Source organism: Gobius niger, assembly GCF_951799975.1.
Source record: "Gobius niger genome assembly, chromosome: 7".
Taxonomy (NCBI): Eukaryota; Metazoa; Chordata; class Actinopteri; order Gobiiformes; family Gobiidae; genus Gobius; species Gobius niger.
In genome coordinates this window covers 15,770,699-15,797,327 of record NC_136858.1, presented here as the reverse complement: position 1 = coordinate 15,797,327, position 26,629 = coordinate 15,770,699, and the positions used below count along the sequence as shown (strand labels likewise).

Here is a 26,629-nt window from a genome sequence, read left to right as displayed (position 1 = left end):
TGAGGTTCCACCTCATAAACTATTTTACCTACAAGTACCAGCAGGTCCAAATCGAGAACAAACCAGGACCAAAACCGGGACTACGATGGATCTAAAATAGGCCGAAATGGACTAAATTATGTCTGAGCTGCTGGGTGTAACGTTGCAGTGTCTAAAATCACATAAACTTGGACATGGACCTTATTATTTTCTACCTAACATGTATATACTAAAACAGATTGCGTTCCTGTTGTAGAACGTGATGCTGTCCCAATGGGGGATGTCAGGTGCCAAAACAACTCTATAGGAGTTGAAAGAAATCTCCAAACAATAAAATATATATACAAGTGGTCAAGATTATCCTTATTTGTGAGGTCTCCAATCGTGTCAAGTTAGTTTACAGACAGAAAACACATTGAAATTTGTTTTTTTGTGGATAAGTCCAACCATTACAGAGATATTAACCTGTTACCTGCCACCTTAGGGTTAGGGTTAGCCTAACTATTATTTATATCCAAAGCATATTTCCCGTTCGAAGATTTCAGTTAAATTAGTTAGTTTGCCGTAAAAACAACAACAAAAAACAGCTAATACTATTCAAGAAGCTAAATTATATGCTGTGTGTTTTCACAGCAGCTATTCAAACTTGAATATCAGAAAAAAGGCTGTGGGAGCTTTACCCCTGAACTTGCCATAAGCTGATTCCAGGAAGTACCAAAAGCTGCACAGCATTGAAAAAGGCATTTCACCTATTACACACAAAATAAGGAGATTTCTTTATCCAGAAACAGACTTTAAAATGTAGTCATTTTTGTACCCTGTCTTAAACCCCAAAATAACTATGGTTGTGTAGTTGTTAAACTGTCTCTACCAGGGCCTGCGAATGGCTGCAAATTGCTTTTTAGCTAACTCTGGTATATTTTAACCATGTTTAATTGTACGTTTTATAAAATTGCACTTACCCTTTTCAAATGAACTAATCCGACAATCCAATACTGATGATGCTGTGACCCTCGGTGTCTAATCCCACCCACAGCGACGCAAATCAAAACGATAAGAGCCGCATCTCACCTGAAACAGATGCATGCCACATTTTTGAAACCCCTGACCTCACACCAGATCAGACAAGCAAGCAGCTAGCTACATCTGTCCCGTGTAAAAGTCACGGTCCCAATGCAACAGTCACCTGTGTGGATATTAGGTGCGACAGAAACCCAAATCAAAACACGGAACAAAGTCTCACCTGAAAGAAACCAGTGCATGCCACGTCTTTGAATGCGACAGTCACCTGTGTCTGATGCGACTCTGCCCCTGTGCTTTAAAATGCATTCACACTTCAAGCCTCATCTAGTTAATTTATATTCTGCTATTTAAAGTGCAACTAAAGACCAAACCAACCCTAAGAATTGTTCAATTGATGTTAAGGCTGCGACCCTCTGTCCAATCCAAACCCAAATCAAAACACGGAACTAAGTCTCACCTGAGAGAAACAGGTGCATGCCACGTCTTTGAACGCAACAGTCACCTGTGTTGAACTCAGGTGCGACTCTGTTCCCGTAATGGTGCGTTCACACTTGGTCCATTTGAAGCGAGTCCTGGTGCACTTCTTGGGAACCGACCTGCACAAAAGAAGGGCGTTCCCGGGAAGTACATCAGGGTTTGCTTCCAAATGGACCAAGTGTGAACGCACCCTTAGACACGCCTCTTTCCTCCTGGATCCCAGACGAGAACGACAAAGACTCGAGCAATAACGCCAGACTGAAGCCATGATGAGAGCCACCTGATAGAGACCGTGTAACAGTTCACAAATACCACAACCAAGTCCAATTCTCCCTGAACCCTTCTGTGAACCACTACAGCTCTGCTTATAGGGTCAACATCCACTTGTCTGTCCCACTTTTCATCTTTTCTCTGAGGGCTGGAGATTGGGACCGTATCCTGCTAGGCTAATTGTGAAGCCTTATAGTCTAACGCTATCACACTGTTCAAACTGTGTATTAAAGCAGCTGTTATAGCTATAATGCTAGGGCCGCATTTTTCTGAAGAACTATTTGGTTTAGTATTTTTGGAAGGAGTTTCAGCTCTGCCCATCTCAATTCTGTCGCTGTTGCGGCCCAAGATTCTTTATCCGCAGCCCTCCTTAATGTCAGGAGACTCAATCTGCTCCGTGATAAAGGTCCAGTCACCAGAGTAGCCCCTCGCCTGAAGAGACATCCATGACGCGTGATCTCCACTCTCGGACCTGGTGGCCTGGAGAGGCGGACTTTGGAGAGCCGAGGGCTTTGATTCCCCATGTCTGCTACATTTCTCTTGGAGGCTATACCCTGGATCTGGCATGTTACTATTATTGAGTAGAATGGTGTTTGCAGCTGGACTAAAGTCCATTTGAGATGGAACTACAATACTTGGTCTAAAATCACCTAAAGTTGGACTCTGGTGGATGTTGACCCCAAGACCTGAACCCACATCACTTTGACAGGTACAGTAGCTACATTAAAGTCTTTGACAAAGAGCGGCAAAACAAATTGGTTTGTAGCCGTCTTCTCAAGCTCTACATTAGGCAACCTCGCTTTGAGTGAGACATCTAAGAGTGCATCGAAGTCTGCATCTCCTCTCCAGGAGCTGGAGGCATGCACCTGGGATGAAGCTGGGACTTTATTTTTAAAAACACCTGAACTGTCCACATCAGTAGCATGAGGCAGCTGTTCTTCGGTGGAGCTGAAGTCCTCATCCAAATGTTGAATGCCCAGTAAGTCACGTCTCTGATGAAAGGCCTGGTCAAAGTTCATGCTCCGCTGACTTCTGAGCTGGGAGAGGTTTCCTGAGCAAATGGTTCTGCAGCTCGTGCAGAAGTCCTGTCAGACTCCTGAGCAGGCTGAGAAGAAATTGGACTTGAAGATGTTGATGTTTGTTCTCCTTGATCACTGTCAAACTCAGTGGAGATAACTCGCTGCATCAAGGACCTGGTCTCCATTGAACTGAAAAGAGATCAATGTATAAATTAATAATAATTCATGAAATGCAACAATCAGAACTATTGATATGTAATTATAGTAAAGCATCATTGTTAATAACTTCAAATCATAACAACGCCGCCCAAGAAGGAAGTGACTTCCTGTTTCGATCCAGCACAACAAAATAAAAGCACACAGCTCGTCTCATTGATTAGTTCAGTGGGCACTTGAAACATTACAAGAATATAATTAAATAGGCCTACACATATTTTAAGTGTTTTGTCTGTTAATAATTTGAGAAAAAAAATTCTGCACAACTGTATTGCTCCCAAAAAGTATTTATTACTTACACCAGACCTACCTAACTCCAACCCTAACTCTAGCCCCCTGATTTGGGGGGACGGCAGATAACAGATTAACCATAAACCTGTTAGCCCTGGGAGACCCTACCAGGGGCACAAAGCCCCCAACAACACATTCAGGTGCTCAAACCCTTCCACCATGAGAGGGTATTTAGTTACAGAATACTGAATAGTTGCCTAAAAATGTATTTTGTAACGTATTCCATTACAAATCAAAGCATTGTATTCTGAATACTTAGAATACACATTTATTTGCTTTATGTCTATGCACAAATGTGGCGTATATATGATGAAAAACATACATTACGGTCAGTGCTTAATTTGTAAATTACTATTTTCAGGAACACTTTTGATCTGATGTGATGGATAGGGGGAACAGGCCAAAACATTTGCCGGAACGCTCTCATTAAACACCATTATATCAGATAAATTTTTTGCCGGATCCTCCTAAAAAAATGAATTGGGGGAATGCGTTCCCCCAAACGGAGGATCAAATTAAGCACTGATTACGGTAATTTGCATTATACTTATGTATAAATATAGTGTGTGCTTATGCTTGTTGCCCCGCCTGTTATGAACTTTTTTGCCACAAATTAGGAACATAACAAAGCACTCCACAACGGCACACCAGGAACGCAGCAGAGATCAATAAACATATCAATACATCGGTATCATGCAACATGAAGATCAAATTGAATGATTCAGTACTATAATGTATCCCCTTGAAGTCAGGAAAGTAACTGTTTTCTAAATACTCTCACAGTAATTGTACCTGAATTCAGTTACTCAAAATGAGTATTTATAATACGTATTCCAAATAATGGTACATGTATTGTACTGTTACTACCAAACACTGTGCACAAACCTTACAGTTACAGCCTTTGAAGGATTAAGTTCGAAACTATCCAAATTCAGAACTTTTTTACCGAAAATTTCTCAGAACAACTCACCCCAGATAAAAATGTCCCGGTCTCTCATTTCAGCACTTTGACGACTGCCCCATTTACAAACAATACATAAAATTGCAATGTTAATTCCAAAAAAATATCTTTATTCATATGTGTATCTCAAACATCGCACTCTAAAGTAAATCATGATCATCTTTCCAACACTTTCATAAAGCGTAATATATTTCAGTGCTCAATTATACAAAAATATACAGTCCGATGATATTTCTTAATTATCTTGTTTCCATCTTTGGCCTTCAACAAAATGTTCATTACACTTTTCAAGTAAAACATTGTTTTAGCAATTGTGCTGTAAAAAAAAAACAGCCCCTCAGTTCATTGTGTCCATTGGGAAGATAATTCACTTTCTATGTATTTTGAGAACTGGTTTCAATGTGGAGTTCAGTTATATCTATCTAAAATGATTTGCTGTAGCCCTTTATGACATCAGTATTCAACAAGTAACAATCCTTATTATAATATAATCCTGAAGAGAAAAAAAAACGTATGACTTTTAACTCCAAAAGCTGCAAAAAGCATCAGAACAAGCACAATCGAACCAGGTTTCTGTAAAAAGTATAAAAGCAAACCTCTAACTCAGCAAGTAAACATTATACACCCATGTATCTACAATCAGTCACCACTCTACAGAATACTTTATTACGGAGAGACGGATGCATTTGGCCACTTTTATTCATCCACATACTGTGCAAGACTGAGCAACGTGAAATGAATGAACTGCAATAGTTTAAAATCTACAAAGTGAGAGAAAGTGAAATGTGTTCGACCCAGTAGTAGTTCATGTTCAGCCGCCATCAGCTGGATGAAGATCTTTGTGACGAAGACCGTTCACCTTTTTAGCTGCAAATGATCAAATAGAGTGTTGGTGTTACATTTCTTTCTTTCTTTGGTCAGTGTTGATGCTACACATTTTATTTTTTACCTAAGTCCCTCTTCTGGAGTCTGTGTGGAATTTGTACAGTGTATGTTCCAGGTAATCCCGGTATTCCAGGCTGTCCCGAGTCACCTGAGGACATAATATTCTCTGTTTAAAACCTGTCTCAGATTATTATGATACATCCCCCAGACATCAACACCTTACCCTTTTCTCCCCTGGGTCCTGGGTAGCCCCTCTCCCCTTTTGCGCCGGGTTGTCCGGGACGGCCTGGGATGGTGCCATGTGCTGTAGTAAAGAAAGAGGGTTAGTCTCATCTAGTTACATACTGTAGATTCTGGTTTCTGAGCTCCTATATTTGAAGTCATGCATTTACAGTATCTGGAAAGCTATAGAAGCCGCCATTTTTACCCCTGAAGAAGTCCATCAGGTCAGCTGTGATGTTCCCATAGGCGGCCAAGACACGGCTGTATCCTGGAGGCCCAGGGGGGCCTGGTGGACCAGGAGGGCCCTGAATAGCTCTAACATGAGCTCGCTGTGAACCATCAGCCACATAGTCCTGCAGCAGACCTTGATCTGACCAACAAAAGAAGAGAAACCCATGAAGCTAGTCTTTGAGAGCATTCTGAGGTTTCCACTGCACTCACTCTTGATGTAGTCGGTGACTTTCATGGCGACGTTAGAGTAATCCAGTGTTTCTGTGAGGCCGCTGATGTCGATCTCTTTGATCTGAGTGCCTTGGTTGCCATAGCGAGTGTCCCGAGTGTCCCCCTGAGAGATGCTATGACTTTGAGTGTGGCTGCGGATGTAACCAGGCTCTCCACGGTCTCCTTTCTGTCCTCTTGGTCCAGTGATGGACCGGCGAACAGCGTCACCTAGCAACACAAACAACAGTACAGAAGGAGCTGTTTACGGTAACGTAAGCAGGTGAGGATGTCTGTGCTTACTGGACAGATACTCCTGCACTTCAGCGCGGATGCTCTCTCGAGGGAAGCTTCCTCCGTAAGAGACAGATCCGGAGTAACCGCCTGGTGGTCCCTGTGGCCCTGGAGGACCCGGAGGTCCTGGCACACCTCGTAACCCAGATGCTGGAAGAAAGGGTTCATATGCTTGTTGGTGCACTATTACTTAAAGCTAAACCGGAGTAACTTTCCATAGCACTGTTCTGGGATCTACCAGGCATTCAAACTGACATCAAAAGGAAATAATAACTCACTCTGGATGTATCTCTGGATGTCCTCAAAGCTGTAGCTGCGGCCTCCTGAACCAAACCCAACGGAGGTGGACACTCCGGGAGGTCCCTGAGGTCCAGGCGGTCCAGGGAGTCCCGGAACACCAGGTGGTCCTGGGGTCCCTTGATTATTGTGCTGCAGAGCAGTGTTCATCCATGTGCGGAACTCTGAATCTGAAAGAGAAACAAAGGAATAACATCACAGGGTTGACAACATTATAATCTCAGGGAACAGTCACAGTCCTTACTTCTCAACAGTGCAGAGTAATCTATGGTGGCTGTGGTGAAACCAGAGCCTCCAGACCCTGGAGGTCCAGCAGGTCCAGGAGGTCCTGGTGGTCCTCGCGCTAATCCTCTGTCTGCACATGAGCACATGGTCAGGAGCCACACAAATAACTTCAACTTCAACTGTATTTAAGAAGTATATTTACCAGTTATTATTTTAATGACATATGTGGCTATCTGCTCCACATTGTAACCGCCATAAGAGCCTCCCCCTGCGCCCCCTGCTGGTCCTGGAGGTCCTTGTGGGCCTGGCGGTCCGATCACATACCTCCTCACATCATCTCCTACACAGGACCACAGTGAAGAAACACTGATCTGACTTCTCTCTGATTATCGGTCTGCTGTGTCTGTCTTACTTACTCTGTAACAACGCGATGAGGCCACTGACTGTCAGAGAGCCCTGTCCAGGAGGTCCAGGAGGTCCTGGAGGTCCAGGTCCACCAAGCCTCAAACCAGAACCTGAACCTAAAAGTGCACATTTACCAAAATGTCAAATTACAAAAAGTCACAGAAATAGAAGTGTCAATCTTCTCCTGACAAACTTACGTTGTATGTATGCAATGATCCGAGTAGACAGGTCGTCCAGAGAGCCAGAGAAGGATCCAGGAGCACCAGGAGGCCCTGGGGGACCTGGAGGTCCTTGGGCAGCGAACTGGCTATTACGACCTGAATACACAGAAAACATTGCATTAAACATCATATCAAGGCATGGCCTGGTGTCTGTTAGGCTATACTGTAACAAAAGGGTTCTCTTACTCATGTAATCAGAGATATACTGCCGCATCTCACTGGAGGATGAGAAGGAGCCTGGGTGTCCAGGTGCCCCAGGAGGTCCTGGAGGACCAGGTGGACCTGCAGTGACTGACACTGAGCCTGATAAAATATGTTCATATGTTTTAACAAGTTAAATAAACAAACCCGAGATGAAATTTCATGTCTATCTGTTTTAAACAATAATGGTATTTCCAGGATCAAAGCGCCAGCCTTTAGGTGATTGGACAGAGATCCCTCACTAACAAGCCACTGTTAAACAAACAACTGAACACCACTCACCTCGTGATGAGCCTGGAATACCAGGTACTCCAGGATCCCCTAAAGGAATGACATCACAATGTCAATGACATTACCTAAATGTTGATGACAGCTTCTGTTTGGTGAAGTTACCTTTGATGCCCTGTGGTCCTTGGCGCCCAGGCGCTCCTGGTGGCCCCGGTGGTCCCTGCACTGTCTGTACTCCGCTGTAAGAAACTGTAAAGCATTTTTAGTTCAACAGTTTTCAGATCGTAAAAGAAAATCCAGCACTGTATTAAGCCTGGACTCACCTGAGTTTCCTGGTTCACCTGAAAAACAGTGCAGAACATGACATGTATTTTAGTGAGTTCAGAGGTGAAGATCCAAAACTACGACAAATCAGTGATTTGTGTGAACACATACCTCTTGGTCCAGGAGACCCTGCAGAGAAGAGAAAGTATTGTCAGTAAAGTCTCGTTACATATATCTGAAGTCTTTATAAGTGCACAACATACCAGTGGATCCCTTTGGTCCTGCAGGCCCAGGAGGCCCTGGAGGTCCGGTGTAGTATGTACTTGCTAACAGACATCAGGATTTAATTCAGAGCTACTCAAACAAATGCAAGCATATTTAAACACTACACATACCTGAGCCGGAAGCAAATCCTGGTTCTCCTCTGTCTCCTTTAGGTCCTGGTCTGCCGTACCCTAATAAACAAAGTAAATGTCATTATTTTTGCAATATCGACAACATTGCTTGAAAGATGCTTATGATACTTGGCTGGCTGACCTGGTGGGCCAGGAGGTCCTGGTGGCCCTTGTCTGGAATCACCTAAAACATCATGGAGTTCATAAGTGACGCATTCGTAGAATTAGGCACAGAGTCGACTGATAGGGGGTTGTTACCTGGACGTCCAGGTTCTCCTGGTGGCCCAGGGGGTCCTGGAGGGCCCACTGCTGCAGATGCTCCACTTGCAGAATATTGGTCTGAAAAGACAAGGCTTAGTTCGACTACCAGCTGTACTGTTGGTGTTCAAGGTGTGTTTACAAAACGCTTACTTTGAGTTCGGCTTGAACTTATGGATTCAGTTGTTCTCACGGATATTCCAGGTTCCCCTTGGTCGCCTCTGTCACCCTTAGGACCTGAGAAACATATGAAGAATTAGGTGAAAGGCAAATGGAAATTACTTTGTGTTAAAGGGGGGGTATTATGCAAAATCGACAGCCATTTTAGGGACAGGTTTGCCTGAGTCCTCCTAGGAACGCCCCCACCTCCTGGAGACGCCTCCGAGCTTTCGTCACCAGTCGAGTAACCAACCACTGCTCCCCAGCAGAGCCCCCTCCCCACTGATGCCACAGACAGCGTGTGGAGGGGGCGTGTGGGAAAGGGTCAGAGGTTCTTAAAGAGACAGAGGCCTATTTCAAGACATTCGCTACAGCCAGTTTGAGAGAGCAGTTATTTTAATTTACTGCATTTACAGACCAACAGAAGGTTTCGTCATCATTGTAGTGTGATATAGACTGGTGCTATGTGATTGAAAAAGGCATAATACCCCCTCTTTAAGGAAGAGAACATACCAGTTTGACCAGGCAGACCAGCTGGACCAATGGGTCCTACAAAAAACAAATCAAACAAAATTATTTAAATTGATAGTATTTTTTTATGTGACTATTCTGGTGGTGGTAGTGCAGACCTGATAATCCTGGGGGTCCGGAAGCCCCGGGAGGTCCAGCAGGGCCTGGGGGGCCTGGGATCCCCACGGAGGAAATGCCAGCTGAAGAACAAAATAAAAAGCTCATCTTAGACTTGAGGATGTATTTGAATTAGGGGAGTTTAAAGTTGACGTTATTGCCTCGTATTACCTGCATTGATGATTCTTCCTGGTTCACCTTGTTCTCCTAAACACACACAGGAAAGAATAAATACCATGATGTTCATAGTATATTCATAATACAGTATTTGTGGATCATCTGAAAATGTGCAGTGAAATGTGCTCTACCTTTGACTCCAGGACGTCCTGGATTTCCTGCGATTCCTAAAACCAAAACAAAGAAAGAAAGCTCATTGTTCTGCGTGCACTTAACAATGACTGAAATAATTAAGCAATGATGATTTAAACTAGTACCTGGCGGCCCCTGAAGCCCAGGCTGACCTGTAGAGTACCAGATGACAAATTAGTGTAAACTATACAACTAAAGCCACACACTTGTACTGCTGTTTCTGACTTTACCTGGGTTGCCAGCATCTCCTGGAGGACCGGAGGGACCTCTGAGTCCAGGAGGTCCGACAGGGCCTTGGTCACCTATGAACCAAGAGACAGTTTGAAAGTTTTAACATTTTATTACACATTGTATCCAAAGTGAATAAAGAGAAAATAATATAACACTGATAATTAAAAACAAGGTTTATTTACCTCTTGAGCCTTTCAAACCATCCTGTCCAGAATGACCTGACAAAAAAGAAGAGATAAAACAACTGTCAGACTGAAAATGGCAGAACAGTAGAGGGCGACATACAGCCCACTGCCCTCTTGTGGTAAGCTGTTGTTATTGCAGTGGTGTTGAGAGTTTTTATCAATCACCTAGTCTTAGTGATATAACATGAACAAGAAACAGTTCTCAAAATCTAAGAGGAAGATGTAGTGGGAGATTACTGAGTATATAAGGGACTTTCAGAGTGGGCAACATGCTCCTTGCCCCGATACAGACCCATTATAACTTCACTAATCCTGCTTTGTGCTCTCTGTCATCACAGTAAATAGACAGAACACGTTTTGGGTCCCCACTCCACAGAAGATTTTATCTATTGAATGTGTGTCCCATTAGGTCCTACACAAGTACATGTACACGGCAGTATATCTACAATACATTACAGTATTGTATACTGCACGTCGCAGTATATTGTATATATTGTATAGTATATTGTATATTGTACTTTATCTACACTCTTGCCTCTTACTGTAATTGATTAATTTTGTTGATGTTTTTAATGATTGTGTCTGTTTCCTTATATTTATGCAACTGTGAAGCACTTTGAATTGCCTTGTGTATGAATTGTGCTCTACAAATAAACTTGCCTTGCCTATATTGTCATGTCACTCACCCATTGACCCTTTGGATCCCTTCTCTCCAGCAGGCCCAGGCACACCAGGTACACCAGTATCACCTGATAAAAGACAATTAATCCAGAGATGAATTTGAGTGAGTGGAAAGAAAGTATATTTTGAAATGAATAAATTGAAGTCTTTACAGACCTGGGAGACCCCTAGGACCTTTGTCACCTGGTTCACCTGTAAAGTAAATGAAACAAAATGATTTACAGCAATAAATAATAATAATAATAATAAAAATAAAAATAATAATAAAAATGATAAAAATAAAAATAAAAATAAAAATAAAACAAATACAAATAAAAGATCCAGTGTCTAAAGAAACAAACCTTTAAAACCTGGAAGTCCACCGTCACCTGCAGGCACAAAAAATATTAACATACATTCTTAATTCAACGTTCATTCATTACGCCAAAATAGAAAATTAAAATGTACCTTTCAGCCCTGGTAATCCTGGCTCTCCGCGGAATCCTTGCACACCTGGATTACCTAAAAACACATAAAAGATACAATGAAAATGTGCAATACATATACTACCATCAAATATAGTTATTAAACTTACCCGGTGGTCCACTTGGTCCGGGGGATCCTGCCAAGCCTAAAAACATGAACAATAAAGAGATGTAAGGCAAAGTCCTCACTTCATAACATGAAGGTGCTTTATTTACACTGCTTTAGATTCCAGGCCTCGGTATTTCTTGTTGTATTAAAAATGAATAATCAATGTCAGAATATGATTAATTGCCAATGTCAGTGAAGCTACATTCACAAACTACACATTTTCTATCTATATTGTAAACCCCTCTCCCCACCACCAGGTTGTTATTTGCTTTAGTGTCTAAAACTTAAAGCTCGCTGTATATCTTTGCAGTGCACAGACACTGAGCCAGACTGAAAATCTCTGAGGTTCAATAAGTTACTGTAGTTCCAGTTTAAGCTCTCTATGCTGCCATCTGGTGTAATTTATAAGAATTGCAGCATGTGGTAAAAATCGATCACACCTGGACATATTTTGCCCATTGGCCTTGCATTAAATCTTTGTACCTTTTGGTCCGACCGGGCCCATAATTCCAGAAACACCAGGATCTCCAACAGCACCTGCACAAACACGCACAGGCTTCAGCCACAGCTCTCCACCGCTGGGCTCAATGAACCAGGCTTAGCGTGAAAGACTCGGTCTATAGTTACCTTTTTCACCCTTCTCTCCAAAACCTTGGGGTCCTGGCTCTCCTCGTGGACCTGGTGCACCCTCACGGCCCCTGATTCCTGCTGGCCCCTCTGGTCCTCCTTCACCTGATCACAAAAACATACTATGCTATCAGTATGTCATGAATTCAATATGTACACTGTATATGTAGGTTCTACTGTACCTATACTTCCTTTCTGGCCTTTAGGGCCGTCAGGACCAGCATGACCCATGGGACCTGTGGTCAGAGGTCATTGTAAGTGAAATGTTCATATGTTCATTATCAACAGTCAACTAATAATTATAAAATCATTGCTTATTTCTTACCTGGAATTCCTGGGTAACCTGTATCTCCTGTTAGGAAGCAAAATTATATTTAATAAAACATTACAACAACATTAATATAAATTATATAAATAATGTTTTCCAACCTTTTGATCCTTGATCCCCTAATGAAAGAAATCCAATCAATACAATTTTTAGAATCAGACCTTAAATAAGTTGCCTTTATATTAAAACCTGTAGCAGTGTTTTTACCTTTGGGTCCAGGAAGCCCTTGTTCACCTCTGGCAGAAGACGCTACATAAGCTGCAAAATCAAACAACAGCGTCAGTGACTGAATCGACTCCATTAAAATGCATTAAAACTATTAAAAAGCAACGAAAAATGTGACAAAAACACAATGGAAAAGGCAATGAAATGCAGCAAAAGCATGACAAAAATCTACGAAAACAAAAAACGTTGCGATAATATTTGTTGGTCTTAGCTTTCAAATGAGCTTTTACATTTGGGTAAAACCAAACTGAAGAAAATGTGCTTTGTTGAGGCTAGGTTAAAGACGTACTTGGCACACTTTGAAAATTGATTAATCAAAATTCATTTTCATGTGACTATATTATTCGTTATTAATATTGGGCCTGGATAAAATGATCTATTTTTAGGCATTCGGGCAAATCAGTAACAAACCTCCTTGGATTACTCATTATCTAACAAATCCAAACTAAAAGCCGAACTGGTTACTATTTAACTCAAGTCTAGGCCTTGTGTTTCTTATAAATCCATACAAAAACTCAAAATGCTTTGTTTGAGGCAAGGCCCTTTATTGTTGCTTGCGGCTGTAGTTGGTTATTATGGAGATAGTCTTTCTTCTAAGAAAACAGTACATGGCCTAGTGCAGGGGTCTTAACCTCTTAACCCCCACCTGAACCAAGCGCATTTCTCCTGTTTGGCTTTACCCAAATCTAAAAGCAAAAAAGTGGCAAAAGAGCGACAAAAACACATGACATGAATAGCGTCAAAAATGTGACGCAAAACCCAGCGACAATAAAGTGACCATCAGTTTTGTTACACATTTCCATGTTTACCATTGTAGTACGTGTTCAACATGTTCAGAACAATAATAACATGCAGCCATTAAAGGTCACTAAGCTGTACATTTGCAGACATGATGACACGACAACATGCCCGGCTCTGATTGTTTGATAAATGATTTCACTGAATGTGTGCACTTTACCCCTAAATCCCTGCGACTGTATCTCGGTTCTCAACATGTGCTGAATGGCCAGTTGTAGAGTGGCGGCGTCCAGTTGTCCCCCGCTCCATGTGAACCCAGCACCACCAGCGCTGCCCGAGCTGGAGCCTCCGCCGTAGCCTCCGCTGTAGCTGGTGCCGCTGCTGTAGCTGGTGCCGCTGCTGGTCTCTGTGTACGTGCTCTTGGAGTCTGTGATGGTGCCGGTGCCTGTTCCTGTTCCTCCACTGCTGCCCCCTCCGCCAAAGTAGATGATGGTGTTGCCGGCTCCAGTGCCTCCTGAACCAGCAGCTCCTCCAGCAGCTCCTCCAGCAGCTCCTCCAGCAACTGCCCCGGTACTGCCTGATAGGAGTGGAACCACAACAATCATTATATCACCATAACAACATTAATAATATTACTTTGTCAGTGATATTCTACTTATACAACCTGTTCTAATTTTTATCCTATTTTTATTTATTATTATTCCCTTATTGTTATAGCTCCGCACCCTAAGATTCTTGCTTTACTTATTGTACATAAGATACCTCATTTTCTACTATTTAACTGTTTGTACATTTCCTGTCTGTTTTTGCACACTCTGAGTGATCTTGTTGAATGCCAATTGTAACAAGTGAATTTCTCCATTGTGAGATCAATAAAGGATTGTCTTATATTATCATATCAAAAGTAAGCTCCAGGGCAGTCCATTGCTTATTTTAAATGTCAAGAAATCACTGTTAAATACTTTTCGACATAAACACTACGTATATATCAAAGGATTGTCAGAGAATCTCAACAATACTAAATACACAATATTAATGGTTTTGATTTGCACTTTACAAGCTTGGGAAGTAGACATTTAACTGGACCATTAATCATTTCCACTAGACGCTTGTTGATGGCACTACTACTTACACTGCCTGATCAAAAAAAAAAAGTCACCACCACAAAACAAAAAAAAGTTTAGTTGGAGCGACTTTAGGTTTGATTACAGCACCATTCGCTGTGGAATTGTTTCAATAACTTCTGCAATGCCAAAAGATCCAGTGTCTCATTACTTTTTCCACTATAATCTTACATTGATGATGGGAGGGTGTGACCACTGCGCAAAGCCTTCTCCAGCACATACCGATGATTCTCAATGGGATTAATATCTGGACTCTGTGGTGGCAAATCCATGTGGGAAAATTATGCCTCACGCTCCCTGAACCACTCCTCTTTCCTGATGAATCCCCTGGCTTTGTAATCTTGGAATATGTCATCAGGAAAGAAGCCATTGATGGAATAACCGGGTCATTCAGGACGTTCAGGTCATCAGATGATCTCATTCCTTTTGTCAGGCAGTGCATGTCGCCACAGTTGCTTTGGTGACTAAAAGCAAGGTGGGTGATGTGTCTTGCCCAAGGACAGTGAAAAGTAGGGCGGACGGCACCAGTCGAGGTCGATTTGAACCATGACTTTTGGATCCATATGAAAGATGCTCTAACCACTGAGGCACTGACATTTCTTTGCCGTGAAGGAGGGTCTAAGGATGGGCATGGGGTAACTTGCTGCTTTCAGAACTGTTCCAATTCGTAAATTAGAAACATTTGGAAGAACTATGAGGCAACTTCTGATATTGGGCTTTACAGAAACAACTTGACTTGATTCTGAAGCAATATGAAAAAACATACCATTTCCAGATAACATTATTCTATGACAATTTGGAGTCCTTACCTTGTCCACCTGATGAACCGCCACCGCCAATCACGGCCACTCCACTGGTCCCAGAGCCACCTCCTGTAGCTCCTGAAGATCCTGTGGCGCCCCCTGCTGCTGCTCCTCCTGCTGTTCCTCCTGCGACACCACCGGCTCCGGCTCCGACTCCCACTCCCACACCTATCCTCGTGTCTGTGCCAGTCCCCGCACCTCCCGCACTTCCCGTCCCACCAGCTCCTCCCACGTACAGCTTGTTGTCAGTACCAGACCCTCCTCCACCCATGCCGCCGCCCATGTAAGTGTTGATTTCATTTCCGCCCGAAAATCGACTGGTGTGCGCCGCAGTGACAGCCGACTCAGCCTCCAACGTAGACACGCGGTTCTTTAGCTTCTTAACGTCCTCGGCTGAAAAGAAGGTAAAACGCAGAATTAATACAAGAGAAGCTGTGAAATTAGCCATTCATAGTGTAGCCCCAAAAAGGCGGGATAATTATAATGTTCTTGTAATGATCCTTAATCAAACACATACATGAAACTGTGTTTTCATTCATGTATGTTTCAGAAATCCTGCCTATTCAGTACATGTCGGACACAAGGGCTCAAAACACTCAAAACACTAGGCCCAAAGCTGCAAACCTACGAAGCGTCACTGAGTTAAGTGTTTTTAACTTGAAGATGAAAACACTGTCTTTTCAGAGAAGCTTTCAACGCATAGCCAGTGACTTGACTGTTGCTGTTCTGTAATTTTAATTGTGTAGGACTACAGAGGGAAATTAGCATAGTGCTAAATCTGGTGCAGCCATTTTTTTAATGTAACTGCACATTGCCCTGATATTAAACTATTGTTATATCTATTGTTTTTTTGTTTTTTATTGTTTTTTTTTACATTACACTTTCCCAAAACGTTTCTAAAAAGAAAATGTATTCATTACAAAAAATCATTAATTTCTGTCACTGGATCCATGATCTCTCTGTACAGCACCAAAAATGTCCTCAAAAACCAACTAATTTTACCTTTATATAAAATTATAGGCCTTTAGAATGCTGTGATGTCACCTGAAACCCTGCAATACAAATAAACTTTGATTTGATAGATTGATTGAGCACCACCCTCTTTTGTCACTAGGTGGTGCTCATGTTCTGTAGGTTTTTAGACTACTGCTCATAAAAACCTTCCTTAAACTCCTTCACTTTAATAAAACTGAAGGCCTGTGAAATGTTATCAATGTCAGGTAGGGTTTCCCATGTGTCCACAAGATCCTTCTCTCTAAAGGTAAAAAAGAATGTATAAAAAAAAAGAATGTAAAAATGTCAGACATGTTGAAAGTTTTAAAAAGGGGAGAAAATTTAATGTCAGGTAGTGTTTCCCATGTGTCCACAAGATCCTTCTCTCTAAAAGTAAAAAAGAATGTATAAAAAAGAATGTAAAAATGTCAGACATGTTGAAAGTTTTAAAAAGGGGAGAAAATTAGTTTATTAAATTACAAATCCTAATGTGATTTGTCGTTTAACAACTAAGTAAAAGCTCAGTTCTAATCCCTGTTGCATTGAGAAAGAAGGGGTTATATCAGTGCAAAACAGAGCATTTGCAAAACATTAAAAACTTAAAAGGACCCAGATTGGACACAGATGCATCAATGATCCTGGGCCAAAATCCACATTCCAAACATCTGCTCAGCACCGCCAGTCTGTCCTGTTTTATGTCCAACACTCCCAAAGACATTTCCTCCTTTCAGCGACGTTTGTCCCTTTTCACTGATTAATCTATTAAATCAGTTATCTATGACACGCAAAACCACAGAACTCTGCTCTAGTCCCGAGTCGCAAATTGGATTTAGAAATCTTTTCCCATGACCGTCAGCCTAAATCCAATTAGCAGAGGCCAAACATTTGCACAAAAAAAAATCACATTGGGGCTAATTCTGGACATCACTTGAGTCCAAGATGAAGCTACGTGGTCATCGTGGTCAGGTTAGCTCCTTCCACACAACTGACAGCTGCAAAACAATATACTGCTCCACTGACAATGAATCCCAGACCTCATGGCAATAGCACAATACGCTCGGATCATATTTCCAGACAGAGGAGTGTGCGACTTTCTCACAGCTCCTAGCAACGCTGCATAATAACTTTCTCTTGTTTATAAAACCTGAAACATTTTATTGCCTCGACCCCACAGAGGGCCTCCACAGAGATTAGCTTTTTGACATCGCTCCCCTGTAAAACTCTTTTACCTTTTAAACAGTGATCTAGTCGGGGATTTGCGTCACATTTTGTTGACTTACCCAGAGCGATGAGGCCAAACAGAAGTCCGAGCAGGAGAAGGGAGAGGAGGAGGAGGCCGAGAAGCCATTTCCACCAGGAGCAACACGAATCGGAGCAGCAGCAAAATCCCCCGCCTCCGAAAACCCCACTGTCCCGACGGATCTCTGGACACAGCACAAGTTTATATCCAACAATATATTGAGATGGAGGCAGGAAATCAGATGCTAGAATTGTATTTATAAGATTATGGGCAAAAATAGGCTTTAAGATTCTCTGTCAGCTGAAACCAAATCAACAAAGGTGCATTTTCACTGCGTATCTTCCGAATGTATCACCTGCATATGTGGCTTTATCTTTCATCAAAACTCCAGAGCTCCCATCTGGAAACAAATGACAGTATAATAGATTGTGTGACACAGACTGGCGACATCTAGTTGGAAGCGTCACTTACAATAAGACTGGCCCAGGCCCCCCTTCAGTTGACCCGCGTCACCGTAACTTGCAATGAGCTTCTCTTTCTTGATGGAGTCTCCAGACAAAGAGCCTGCGCAAACATTTAAAACACACAATGGCATTAAAGCTTCACCAAGTTGTTGTTTATTTCACATGGGCCAACAGTGTTCATATTGTGTGTGTGCCAGTACATAAAATAGTCTGAAAGCGCATGAGTCAACTATTTACATGGGCATAAAAAGTCATTTAATTTCCATCTGACTCCAATAACACATAATTGAACTTCAAGTTGGATGTTTTTGCTTGGCTTTCCATAATTCAAGTCATTTCCTTGGCAAAATAACAAAAGCCCTAAGGTTGCTTTGGCGGCCTCTGGCGGCAACATTCAAATCTGCAATGTTACGCAGTTAATTCCTGTCTGTCTACCAAGAAGAGACATATAGTGTATGAATATTTTGTGGGAAAAGTGTGACAGGAAGTTAGCTTAAAGTTACAAGATCAAAATATATGAAGAGTTGCTTTAAAACTAAGTGTATTATGCAATTGGGTGGAAACATTAATTGTAATAGTTCTGAAATGTACTGACCTCCTCCAATGTGCACGCTGCTGCCACTTGTAAACTGCTTCCCACTGTCTTTGGCCAGAATTAGCGTCTCCGCATCTCTCTTGGCTGTAAAGTTTTCCTTATCGGCCGCCACCATCCTCTTATAGTCCTCTGTCTGAGATCTGGTGGCTGCTAAAAGGAAAAAACATTAAAGACATCTGTTTGGACCTTTTTTGACAGCTTTTTTCTCCACAGTTGCAATACCTGTGGAGACTCCAGAGCCAACGATAGCGGCGCTGGACACATTTTTCTGCACTCCATAACCTGTAATTGAGCAGACATTATGTGAAGACACACATAAGCAGAAAGGTAAGGAGAAAAATGGTGATTATTACTGTGGAAGGAGTCCGCACCTCCCAGGCTGGCACTGGTGTTGGCTCCACTGGTGGTGAGCACACTGCCAGATGTAGGTCCCAAATTATTCTGAAAGCCATACACTGGGGAGAGACAGCCAACATTTAGAACTGAGCACTCTCTATCTTAAAAAAAAAATAGTAAAACCACACAGATAATTGTGACCAGAGTTAGAAATGATATTTAATCTGAACTGAATTATACCAGTTTACGTCAATCCCTTATAGCCTTGCACAACAAATAATACACAGCTTTAGTTCTTCTGTTTGACAATTTATAGATCGAAACCAAGGCTTTTGACAGGTCACAGCATGTTTTTGTTAAGTGGCGCAACATGCCTTTACACTAAGCATTTTCACACAAATACAGTTGTGCAGCTTGTTACTGGCACAAAACTATGAGCTACAGAACAAAAAGATATAAAGAACCAGCTACATTAGGTGTAAGGCGACCACTAATCACAATCAGGAGTTTCCCATCATAGCAAAGGAGCAATCTAGATTTGTTTGCTCAGAGTTGAGACCCTAAACAACATAGATTAGATCCTAGGCTTTTTTGTTGCTCTTTCATCCCTTATTTGTTACCTGTTTTCGATGTTTTTTGTCACCTGTTTAGAAGCTTTTAGTAAGTAAGTAAGTCAAATTTATTTACAGTGCCTCTCGAAGGTATTCATACACCTTGAACTTTTGCACATTCTGTCATGTTTACAACCCTTAACATAAAGATTTTATTTTGATTTTTTTACTGAACGTTCACACACAAGTAACTGACAACTGTGAAGTGAAAGCAAAATGATACATGATTCTGTTATTTTTTTTAAAATAGAAAAGTGAAAAGTGGGGCGTGCATAAGTATTCATACAGCATGAATGAGTACTTTGTGGAACCCCCTTTTGCTGCAAGTCTTTTGGGATCTGACTCTTCAAGATTTGCACATGTAGAGACTGACATTTTAGCCCATTCCTCTTTACAAAACAACTCAAGCTCTGTCACATTAGACGGAGAGCGTTTGTGAACAGCAGTTTTCAGATCTTTCCACAGATTTTCAATAGGATTTAGGTCAGGACTTTGACTGGGCCATTCTAACACATTAATATGTTTGTTATTGAACCATTCCATTGTAGATTTATCTTTGTGTTTTGGGTCATTGTCCTGCTGGAAGGTGAATCTCCGCCCCAGCCTCAGTTCTCTTGCTGACTCCAGCAGGTTTTCCTCCAAAATGTCCCCATACTTGGCTCCATCCATGTTCCCAACTATTCTTACAATCTCCCCAGTCCCCACTGAGGAAAATTCAATAATGTCTTTCTTCTTGCCACTCGTCCATGAAGGCCAGATTTGTGTAGATACGACTCATAGTTGTCCCATGTACAGATTCCCCCAGCTCAGCGGCAGGACTTCACAGCTCCTCCAGAGTTATCTTGGGGCACTTGGTTGTATTTCTTACCAGTGCTCTCCTTGTTCGATCTAATATTTTAGGTGAACGACCGTGTCTTGGTAAGTTCATAGTGGTGCTATACTCTTTCCATTTCTGAATGATGGATTGAACAGTGCCCCAGGAGATGTTTAAATCTTGGGAAATCTTTGTATAACTTAACGCTGCTTTAAACTTCTCCACAGCTTTATCCCTGACCTCTCTGGTGCTCCTTGGCCTTCATGATGTTGTTTAGTGACCAATACACTGACCACAGCTCTGAGGGCCTAAAAGAACAGCTGAAATTATACTGAGAGTAGATTACACACAGGTGGCCTCTATTTAATGGTTAGGCCAAAGTGTGAACATTCTGGAGTCATGAGGAATGTTATAAAGGCCATTTAATGCACTCAGAAAATGCTGTATGAATACTTATGCACGCCCCACTTTTCACTTTTCTATTTTTTGAAAATTAACAGAATCATGTATCATTTTGCTTTCACTTCACAGTTGTCTGTTACTTGTGTGTGAACGTTCAGTAAAAAAGGAAAAAAAATATCTTCATGTTTAGGGTTGTAAACATGACAAATTGTGCAAAAGTCCAAGGTGTATGAATACTTTCGAGAGGCACTGTATATAGAGCCTTTCACAGACCAGGGTCACAAAGAGCTTCCCATAAAAACATACAGTAAAGACAATACACATACAAGTGCTTGGTTTTAGATTCGGGTAAAGTGAGAGGTTAAGAGGTTAATAATTCCCACATGACTGAAACCTCAAAAACTCATATTAATTGTGAGATGGAGCTGGTTCTAAGGTGTTAACCTCTCTTAAATGTACCCAGTTGAATGTTTGACTGTTTGACTCTATGCTCACTACATGCGGCCATCGATGAAAAAAGTTTGGACACCACTGATTTCAATCATATTCAAACATATCATGGGGAAAAAGTAGTGATATTACTAAATAAAAATGCTATTGACAAAAGCATATCACATCAGTCCTACACAAAATGCTAATAGGTTTAATATTACAAAAAAATCTAGGTTCTAATCATACTCATGAGTATTTTTATTCATTTATTCATAATGAATGTATTTTTGTAGCGTGCTTTTCTTACCTGACAGTGAGGATGGAGACGCGGGGCTGAGCGGTGCAGACCCTCCCATGTTGTTGGTGCTGACCTGGTAGCTGTAGCTGGTGGCGCTGACCGGAGGCACAGACGACGGGGGCAGAGTGGTAGTGGACCAGGTGAACGCCGGCAGCGCCGCGTCCACTGTGGCGTTATCATACTGGGCCGAGCGCATCGTGGAATGACCTGACTTCATACTTGCGGCGTACTGACTGGACTTCACCCCCGAGTCGAAATGGTCCGTCTTCAGGCCGTGGTCGTAATGCCCGGACCTCAGACTCATGTCGTACCCGCTGGATTTGTAGCCGTTCATTGTGTCAAACTGGCCGGACGCGAGGCTGCCGCTGTAGGTGCCGATCTTGATGCCTGAATCGTATTGGCCCGATCTCGCGGACGCGTCGTACGTGCTGGTTTTCAGGCCCGCGTCGTACTGCCCGGACTTCACGCTGCCGCCGTACTGCCCAAAGGAGATGGTGTTGTCGTAAAGGCCGGTGGTGTCGACGAACTGGTCCGATCTCAAGCCAGCGTCATACATGCTCGAAACTGCAAAGAGAGCAGATGAAGTTTACTCAAAGTTAACTCAATAATCTTAATACAGTCACTTTCACAACATCGAACAGCAAACTTCTAGGTCTCAAATGGATGGATGAATGGAATTAGTTAGTGAGTGTTGTTGATTTCTGGCGATATATATATATTCTAATTCATGCAGTCCTTATACTTGAAGAGTTTAGTGGTGCTAGGCTAGTGCTAGGCTAGTGCATGTCTATGGTAACTAGTAGCCTGCGTTAAAAAACACTTCAAAATCATGGGGTAGTCCTCCAAACATTGCCATATCTGATTTGTTCCTTTGTGAATTCCACGTGTAGTAATTGCGGCCGCAGGTAAACAAACTACTGTAGATCCGGTAAGCTAGCAGATCCCTCCGCCGCAGCGTAGCTTACAACCAGGAAGCTTATGCTGCTCAAATACATGTTCTTTTAAATGCAAAATGGTTATATTTCAAAAATTCTTCAGTCAACACAATAGTCTGGTGCTATAAGTGATTTGCCTCAGGTGCACTGTGCTTGGGTCAGACTGTTTTTAATCCAGGCTACTAGTTACCATAGACATGTGTTGCCCCCTCGAAATCACCAGGGAGAATCAGTTGGCTTTTCAAAGTTTATTTCGAGCTCAAATATTACAGAAAAGAAAAGGTAAACATAGGTCCCCTGTGAATAAAGGATAAAATAGTTTAGCGTACTATGGATTAAGTTAAAATGGACAAACAGATAAAACGACACTTACACGTCCCAGATGTCACAAGGCTTAGGCCACGGCCCGACTACTGCGCCACAGCTTCTGCCCTGAGGCCGTGGGCCTAGCTCTTTTAAACTAGCATAGACAGGTCACGTGATGGACGCGCTTCCGGTTTCAATTAATAAAAGACAGTGTTTAATTTAGCAAAAAGATTAATAAATACTGTTATTTACAGTGAACCATTTACCAACAATAAGAAAGCGCTTAAATACTTTGTCGAAAATGGGCTAGCAACACCCTCCCCCACTAAAAATAATGTTAAACCAACATTCCCTTAATCCTACTGGGGGGTCTTACTTGACTTAAACCATAAATTGTAGCAAATAAAATTTTAACCACAACAATACTTCACAAAAGAGTCCAGGCTAAATGAATAGTGTCCGTTATCCAAGAGTCCTTTGGCACGGCGGTAGGCGCAGGTTTAAAGGTCCATTTCCGTATTTGGGTAGATAGTCCGTTGAAGCATTGGTGGGCCCCAGAATCTTCAGAAGTGACTCAAGGAAAATACCTTCGACCCAAGATTTTGTAGCAGCATAGCAAACCAACTTAATAGCACGTACTACTTAAACAATAATTAAAGTACATTTACTACTATTGCACATATCTCTATTGCACACAAGCCACATACTTTAAAGTGCAAAGTGCAAAGTGCAACTCAATTAGCAGGTACATAAAGTGCATGTTACTACTGCATTACGACTGGGAATTAAAAGGATATAGGTTGGCCGAGGTGCTGAAGAAGCCGTCTCGGACCCTCGCTGGTTTGGACACACCGACAGGACAGGTCTGCACTTCCCGGACCGTGGGCTCACCAAGCTGGTCGTAGGTGTACAAGCGCCTGGGCCGTCTAGTTCTGACAGGTCTTGCAGATCCCTCCGAGGAGTCTGAGGAGGATGCCTCTCGCTCAGATGAATACGCTTCCTGCACTGGCTCTGGCTCCGGCTCAGGGTCAACCTCTGGGATCAGGATCACCCCTTCAGCTCTCTCCTCAGCAGGTGCAGCTCCCTGTTCCGGCTGTCTTGGAGTGGGGACTCTAGGTTGGAACTCTCTGGCAGTTGGATTGAGCGGCTGAAGAGCGGGTTGGGGTGGCAGGACGAGATGGTAGTCTACCTCACTAGAGCTCTCTGTACCTGCAGGCTGGATGTTGCACTTAACACTTGTCCCTCTTCCTGGCGACGTTCTGGTTCTCCTGCTTCTCCTTTTAGGGTTGGGGACGACAGGCGCTGGTTCAACCAGGTAAGGACAAGGTAAGAGCAAGTTTCTGTGCAGCACACGTCTTCTCCCTACAGCATTCAGAGGCTCAACCACATAGACAGGGCTTCCAGGGCCTTTGCTCTCCCTCACCACATGGACAGTGTCCTCCCAGTGACTGCGGAGCTTCCCCGGACCACCTCGAGGCGTGAGATTTCTCACCAATACATGGTCACCCGGGTTCAGCGTGGAGCTCCAGGCGCGCTGATTGTAATAATCTTGGCCCTTTTTTGCAGACTTCCTCATGTTCGTCAGGGCAATGGCATAGGCTTCCTGCATTGCCTCTCTCCACTTCTCCGCATAGCCAGCAGGGGTCTGTTTCTCTGCGTCACCGAGCTTCTTGGGAAACAAGAGGTCAACTGGGAGGGTTGGTTCACGTCCAAAAAGCAAGAAGAAAGGGGAGTACCCTGTCGCCTCGTGGATGGTGGAGTTGTAGGCATGAACTACTTTGTTGAGGTGCTCCTTCCATCTGGCCTTTTGTGTCTCCTCCAGTGTCCGCAGCATACTCAACAGAGTCCTGTTAAAACGTTCGGCAGGGTTAGCTTGGGGGTGGTAAGGTGTAGTGCGAGAGTGTTGAATACCACCATATTCCTGGAGCTTCCGAAACAGCTGGTTCTCAAACTCTCTCCCTTGGTCGTGGTGGATCCTGGATGGAAACCCAAAGCGTGGGATAAATTCGTCAAACAGCTTTCTGGCAGCAGTTTTCCCAGCCTTGTCTTTGGTTGCGTAGGCCTGAGCGTATTTAGTGAAATGGTCCACTAAAACCAGGATATACTCTTCCCCTCCGTTGCTTTTCTCCAGATGTAAAAAGTCTATTGAGACCATCTCGAATGGTGCAGAAGTTTCGATGCTTTGAAGTGGTGTCCTTGTGACTCTGTTGGGCCTTTTGTTTTTGATGCAGCTGCAGACACGTGTGACATAGTGCTCCATCTCCTGCCTCATTTTTGGCCAAAAGAAGCGCTCTCGGGCCAGGGCCACCATCCTGTCAGCACCCAAGTGTCCCATCTCCTCATGGAGGTACTTGTACACCAGGGGCTTCAAGGGCTCTGGCACCACCAGTTGCAGCCTGTTGTTGGTCTTCCTCCACAGGAGTCCATCTTCACCCAGCTGCAGCTTTGGCCATTCTCTCAGGAGAACTCTGACTTGCTCACTCTCTGCAGCTTTGTCTCTGTACTTCAGGTAAGTGTTTTCTCTTTTCAGGTTGGAGACCCTCTGGATGGCTGGATCTGCATTCTGCTGGGCCTGGATGTCTTGGATGGAGAAGGGCTGAAGGGGTGGTACAGCACTGCCATCTGGTGGTAGGACATCCACATTACAGGTGACAGCAGAAATCCAGTTGATCTCACCTGTTTGGCTGCTTTTGACTGCTTTACAGATGCTGTCCATGACCTCCGGCTCACACTCTTCCGTGCACTCCTGCATGATGGTTTTGATGGGCTTAGGTCTGCGAGAGAGAAAGTCAGCATCTGTGTTAGCTGTTCCAGGTCTGTACTTGAGTGTGAATCTATAGTCTGCCAGCTCTGCAACCCAGCGGTGACCCGTGGCGTTGAGTTTTGCCGACTTGGTAACGTAAGTGAGTGGGTTATTGTCACTGTAGACTGTGAAGTGTGGCGCGTGGAACAGGTAGTCACGGAAACGCTCTGTGATGGCCCATTTCAGTGCGAGGAATTCCAGTTTTCCTGAGTGCAGCTTGTAGTTCTTCTCTGCAGGCGTCAGGGTTCTGGATCCGTAGCCAATGACTCTCAGTGCGCCATCTTGTCGCTGGTACAGCACAGCACCGAGCCCTTGCTCTGAGGCGTCAACATGGAGAATGAAAGGCTGCTCGAGGTCTGGATATGCCATAACAGGTGGATTTGTAAGTTGGTTCACAAGCGTCTCTAAAACTGCTCTGTGTATTTCTGTCCACTGAACCGGAGAGGAGGGTGGGAGCTGAGCACCTGAATGTTTTGTCCCCTTTTTGTGGCAGTGTTTTGGCTCACCTTTGGGCTTTGCCAGCAGCTCATACAGTGGCTTTGCAGTCCTGGAGAAGTCCTGGATGTAAGCTCTGTAGTAGCTCAAGAATCCCAGGAGCTTCCTCACCTCTCTTACTGTAGCTGGGGTCTGGTACGTGAGCGCCTTTACTGCCTCCACCTCTCTTGGGTTCATCCTGTATCCTTCTGCAGAGATCACACGACCAACATACGTTACTTGTGGCTTAAACAACTCACATTTTTCGGCTCTCAGCTTCATCCCACAGGCTCTCTGTCGCCGCAGGACTTGTCTGACGTTTTCCACATGTTGGTCAAATGTGCGGCTGAAAACAAGGACATCATCCAGATAGGGCACACAGACTTCATCCCTCAGATCTCCCAGGCATCCCTCCATGTGGCGTTGAAAAGCAGCCGGGGCATTTGAGAGGCCAAATGGGATCCTGGTCCACTCATAGAGTCCCCATGGTGTAATAAAGGCTGTGTATGGTCTGCTCTTCTCGCTCATGAAGCCTTGGTGGTATGCTTTGCCCTGGTCCAGGACGGTGAACCAGGAGTTTCCACCCAAGTTTTCCAGGATTTCTTGGATCCTGGGGATGGGATGACGGTCTGGCCAGGTCTTCTCATTCAGCAGCCTGTAATCAATGCATAACCGGAGAGTGCCGTCCTTTTTCCTGACGCAGACTACCGGTGAAGAGTAAGAGGAATAGGACTTTTGAACCCAACC

The 26,629-nt window shown here is 43.4% G+C and overlaps 1 protein-coding gene across 1 annotated transcript in view; it reads right to left on the bottom strand.

Moving 5' to 3' along the window:
- Positions 1 to 4,367: 4,367 nt before the first annotated feature.
- The window catches only part of col17a1b (collagen, type XVII, alpha 1b), a gene marked incomplete at its 5' end in the record, with an annotated part of 37,312 nt that continues 15,050 nt past the window's right edge, over positions 4,368 to 26,629 (bottom strand). The window contains 48 exons of the mRNA XM_079559380.1: positions 4,368 to 5,103; positions 5,186 to 5,269; positions 5,345 to 5,425; positions 5,549 to 5,713; positions 5,785 to 6,012; positions 6,085 to 6,225; positions 6,354 to 6,542; positions 6,617 to 6,727; positions 6,800 to 6,937; positions 7,014 to 7,118; positions 7,200 to 7,319; positions 7,410 to 7,526; positions 7,707 to 7,745; positions 7,818 to 7,901; positions 7,976 to 7,993; positions 8,088 to 8,105; positions 8,180 to 8,242; positions 8,312 to 8,371; positions 8,454 to 8,495; positions 8,570 to 8,650; positions 8,723 to 8,806; positions 9,242 to 9,277; positions 9,358 to 9,438; positions 9,527 to 9,562; positions 9,664 to 9,699; positions 9,790 to 9,816; positions 9,895 to 9,966; positions 10,078 to 10,113; positions 10,767 to 10,829; positions 10,918 to 10,953; positions 11,103 to 11,129; positions 11,209 to 11,262; positions 11,336 to 11,371; positions 11,818 to 11,871; positions 11,962 to 12,066; positions 12,144 to 12,197; positions 12,287 to 12,313; positions 12,391 to 12,408; positions 12,497 to 12,547; positions 13,473 to 13,829; positions 15,186 to 15,572; positions 17,453 to 17,596; positions 17,768 to 17,812; positions 17,884 to 17,976; positions 18,472 to 18,618; positions 18,694 to 18,753; positions 18,843 to 18,926; positions 21,374 to 21,928. Coding sequence (XP_079415506.1) covers positions 5,048 to 5,103; positions 5,186 to 5,269; positions 5,345 to 5,425; positions 5,549 to 5,713; positions 5,785 to 6,012; positions 6,085 to 6,225; positions 6,354 to 6,542; positions 6,617 to 6,727; positions 6,800 to 6,937; positions 7,014 to 7,118; positions 7,200 to 7,319; positions 7,410 to 7,526; positions 7,707 to 7,745; positions 7,818 to 7,901; positions 7,976 to 7,993; positions 8,088 to 8,105; positions 8,180 to 8,242; positions 8,312 to 8,371; positions 8,454 to 8,495; positions 8,570 to 8,650; positions 8,723 to 8,806; positions 9,242 to 9,277; positions 9,358 to 9,438; positions 9,527 to 9,562; positions 9,664 to 9,699; positions 9,790 to 9,816; positions 9,895 to 9,966; positions 10,078 to 10,113; positions 10,767 to 10,829; positions 10,918 to 10,953; positions 11,103 to 11,129; positions 11,209 to 11,262; positions 11,336 to 11,371; positions 11,818 to 11,871; positions 11,962 to 12,066; positions 12,144 to 12,197; positions 12,287 to 12,313; positions 12,391 to 12,408; positions 12,497 to 12,547; positions 13,473 to 13,829; positions 15,186 to 15,572; positions 17,453 to 17,596; positions 17,768 to 17,812; positions 17,884 to 17,976; positions 18,472 to 18,618; positions 18,694 to 18,753; positions 18,843 to 18,926; positions 21,374 to 21,928 — 4,745 coding nt within the window. The remainder of the gene's footprint in view (positions 5,104 to 5,185; positions 5,270 to 5,344; positions 5,426 to 5,548; positions 5,714 to 5,784; positions 6,013 to 6,084; positions 6,226 to 6,353; positions 6,543 to 6,616; positions 6,728 to 6,799; positions 6,938 to 7,013; positions 7,119 to 7,199; positions 7,320 to 7,409; positions 7,527 to 7,706; positions 7,746 to 7,817; positions 7,902 to 7,975; positions 7,994 to 8,087; positions 8,106 to 8,179; positions 8,243 to 8,311; positions 8,372 to 8,453; positions 8,496 to 8,569; positions 8,651 to 8,722; positions 8,807 to 9,241; positions 9,278 to 9,357; positions 9,439 to 9,526; positions 9,563 to 9,663; positions 9,700 to 9,789; positions 9,817 to 9,894; positions 9,967 to 10,077; positions 10,114 to 10,766; positions 10,830 to 10,917; positions 10,954 to 11,102; positions 11,130 to 11,208; positions 11,263 to 11,335; positions 11,372 to 11,817; positions 11,872 to 11,961; positions 12,067 to 12,143; positions 12,198 to 12,286; positions 12,314 to 12,390; positions 12,409 to 12,496; positions 12,548 to 13,472; positions 13,830 to 15,185; positions 15,573 to 17,452; positions 17,597 to 17,767; positions 17,813 to 17,883; positions 17,977 to 18,471; positions 18,619 to 18,693; positions 18,754 to 18,842; positions 18,927 to 21,373; positions 21,929 to 26,629) is intronic.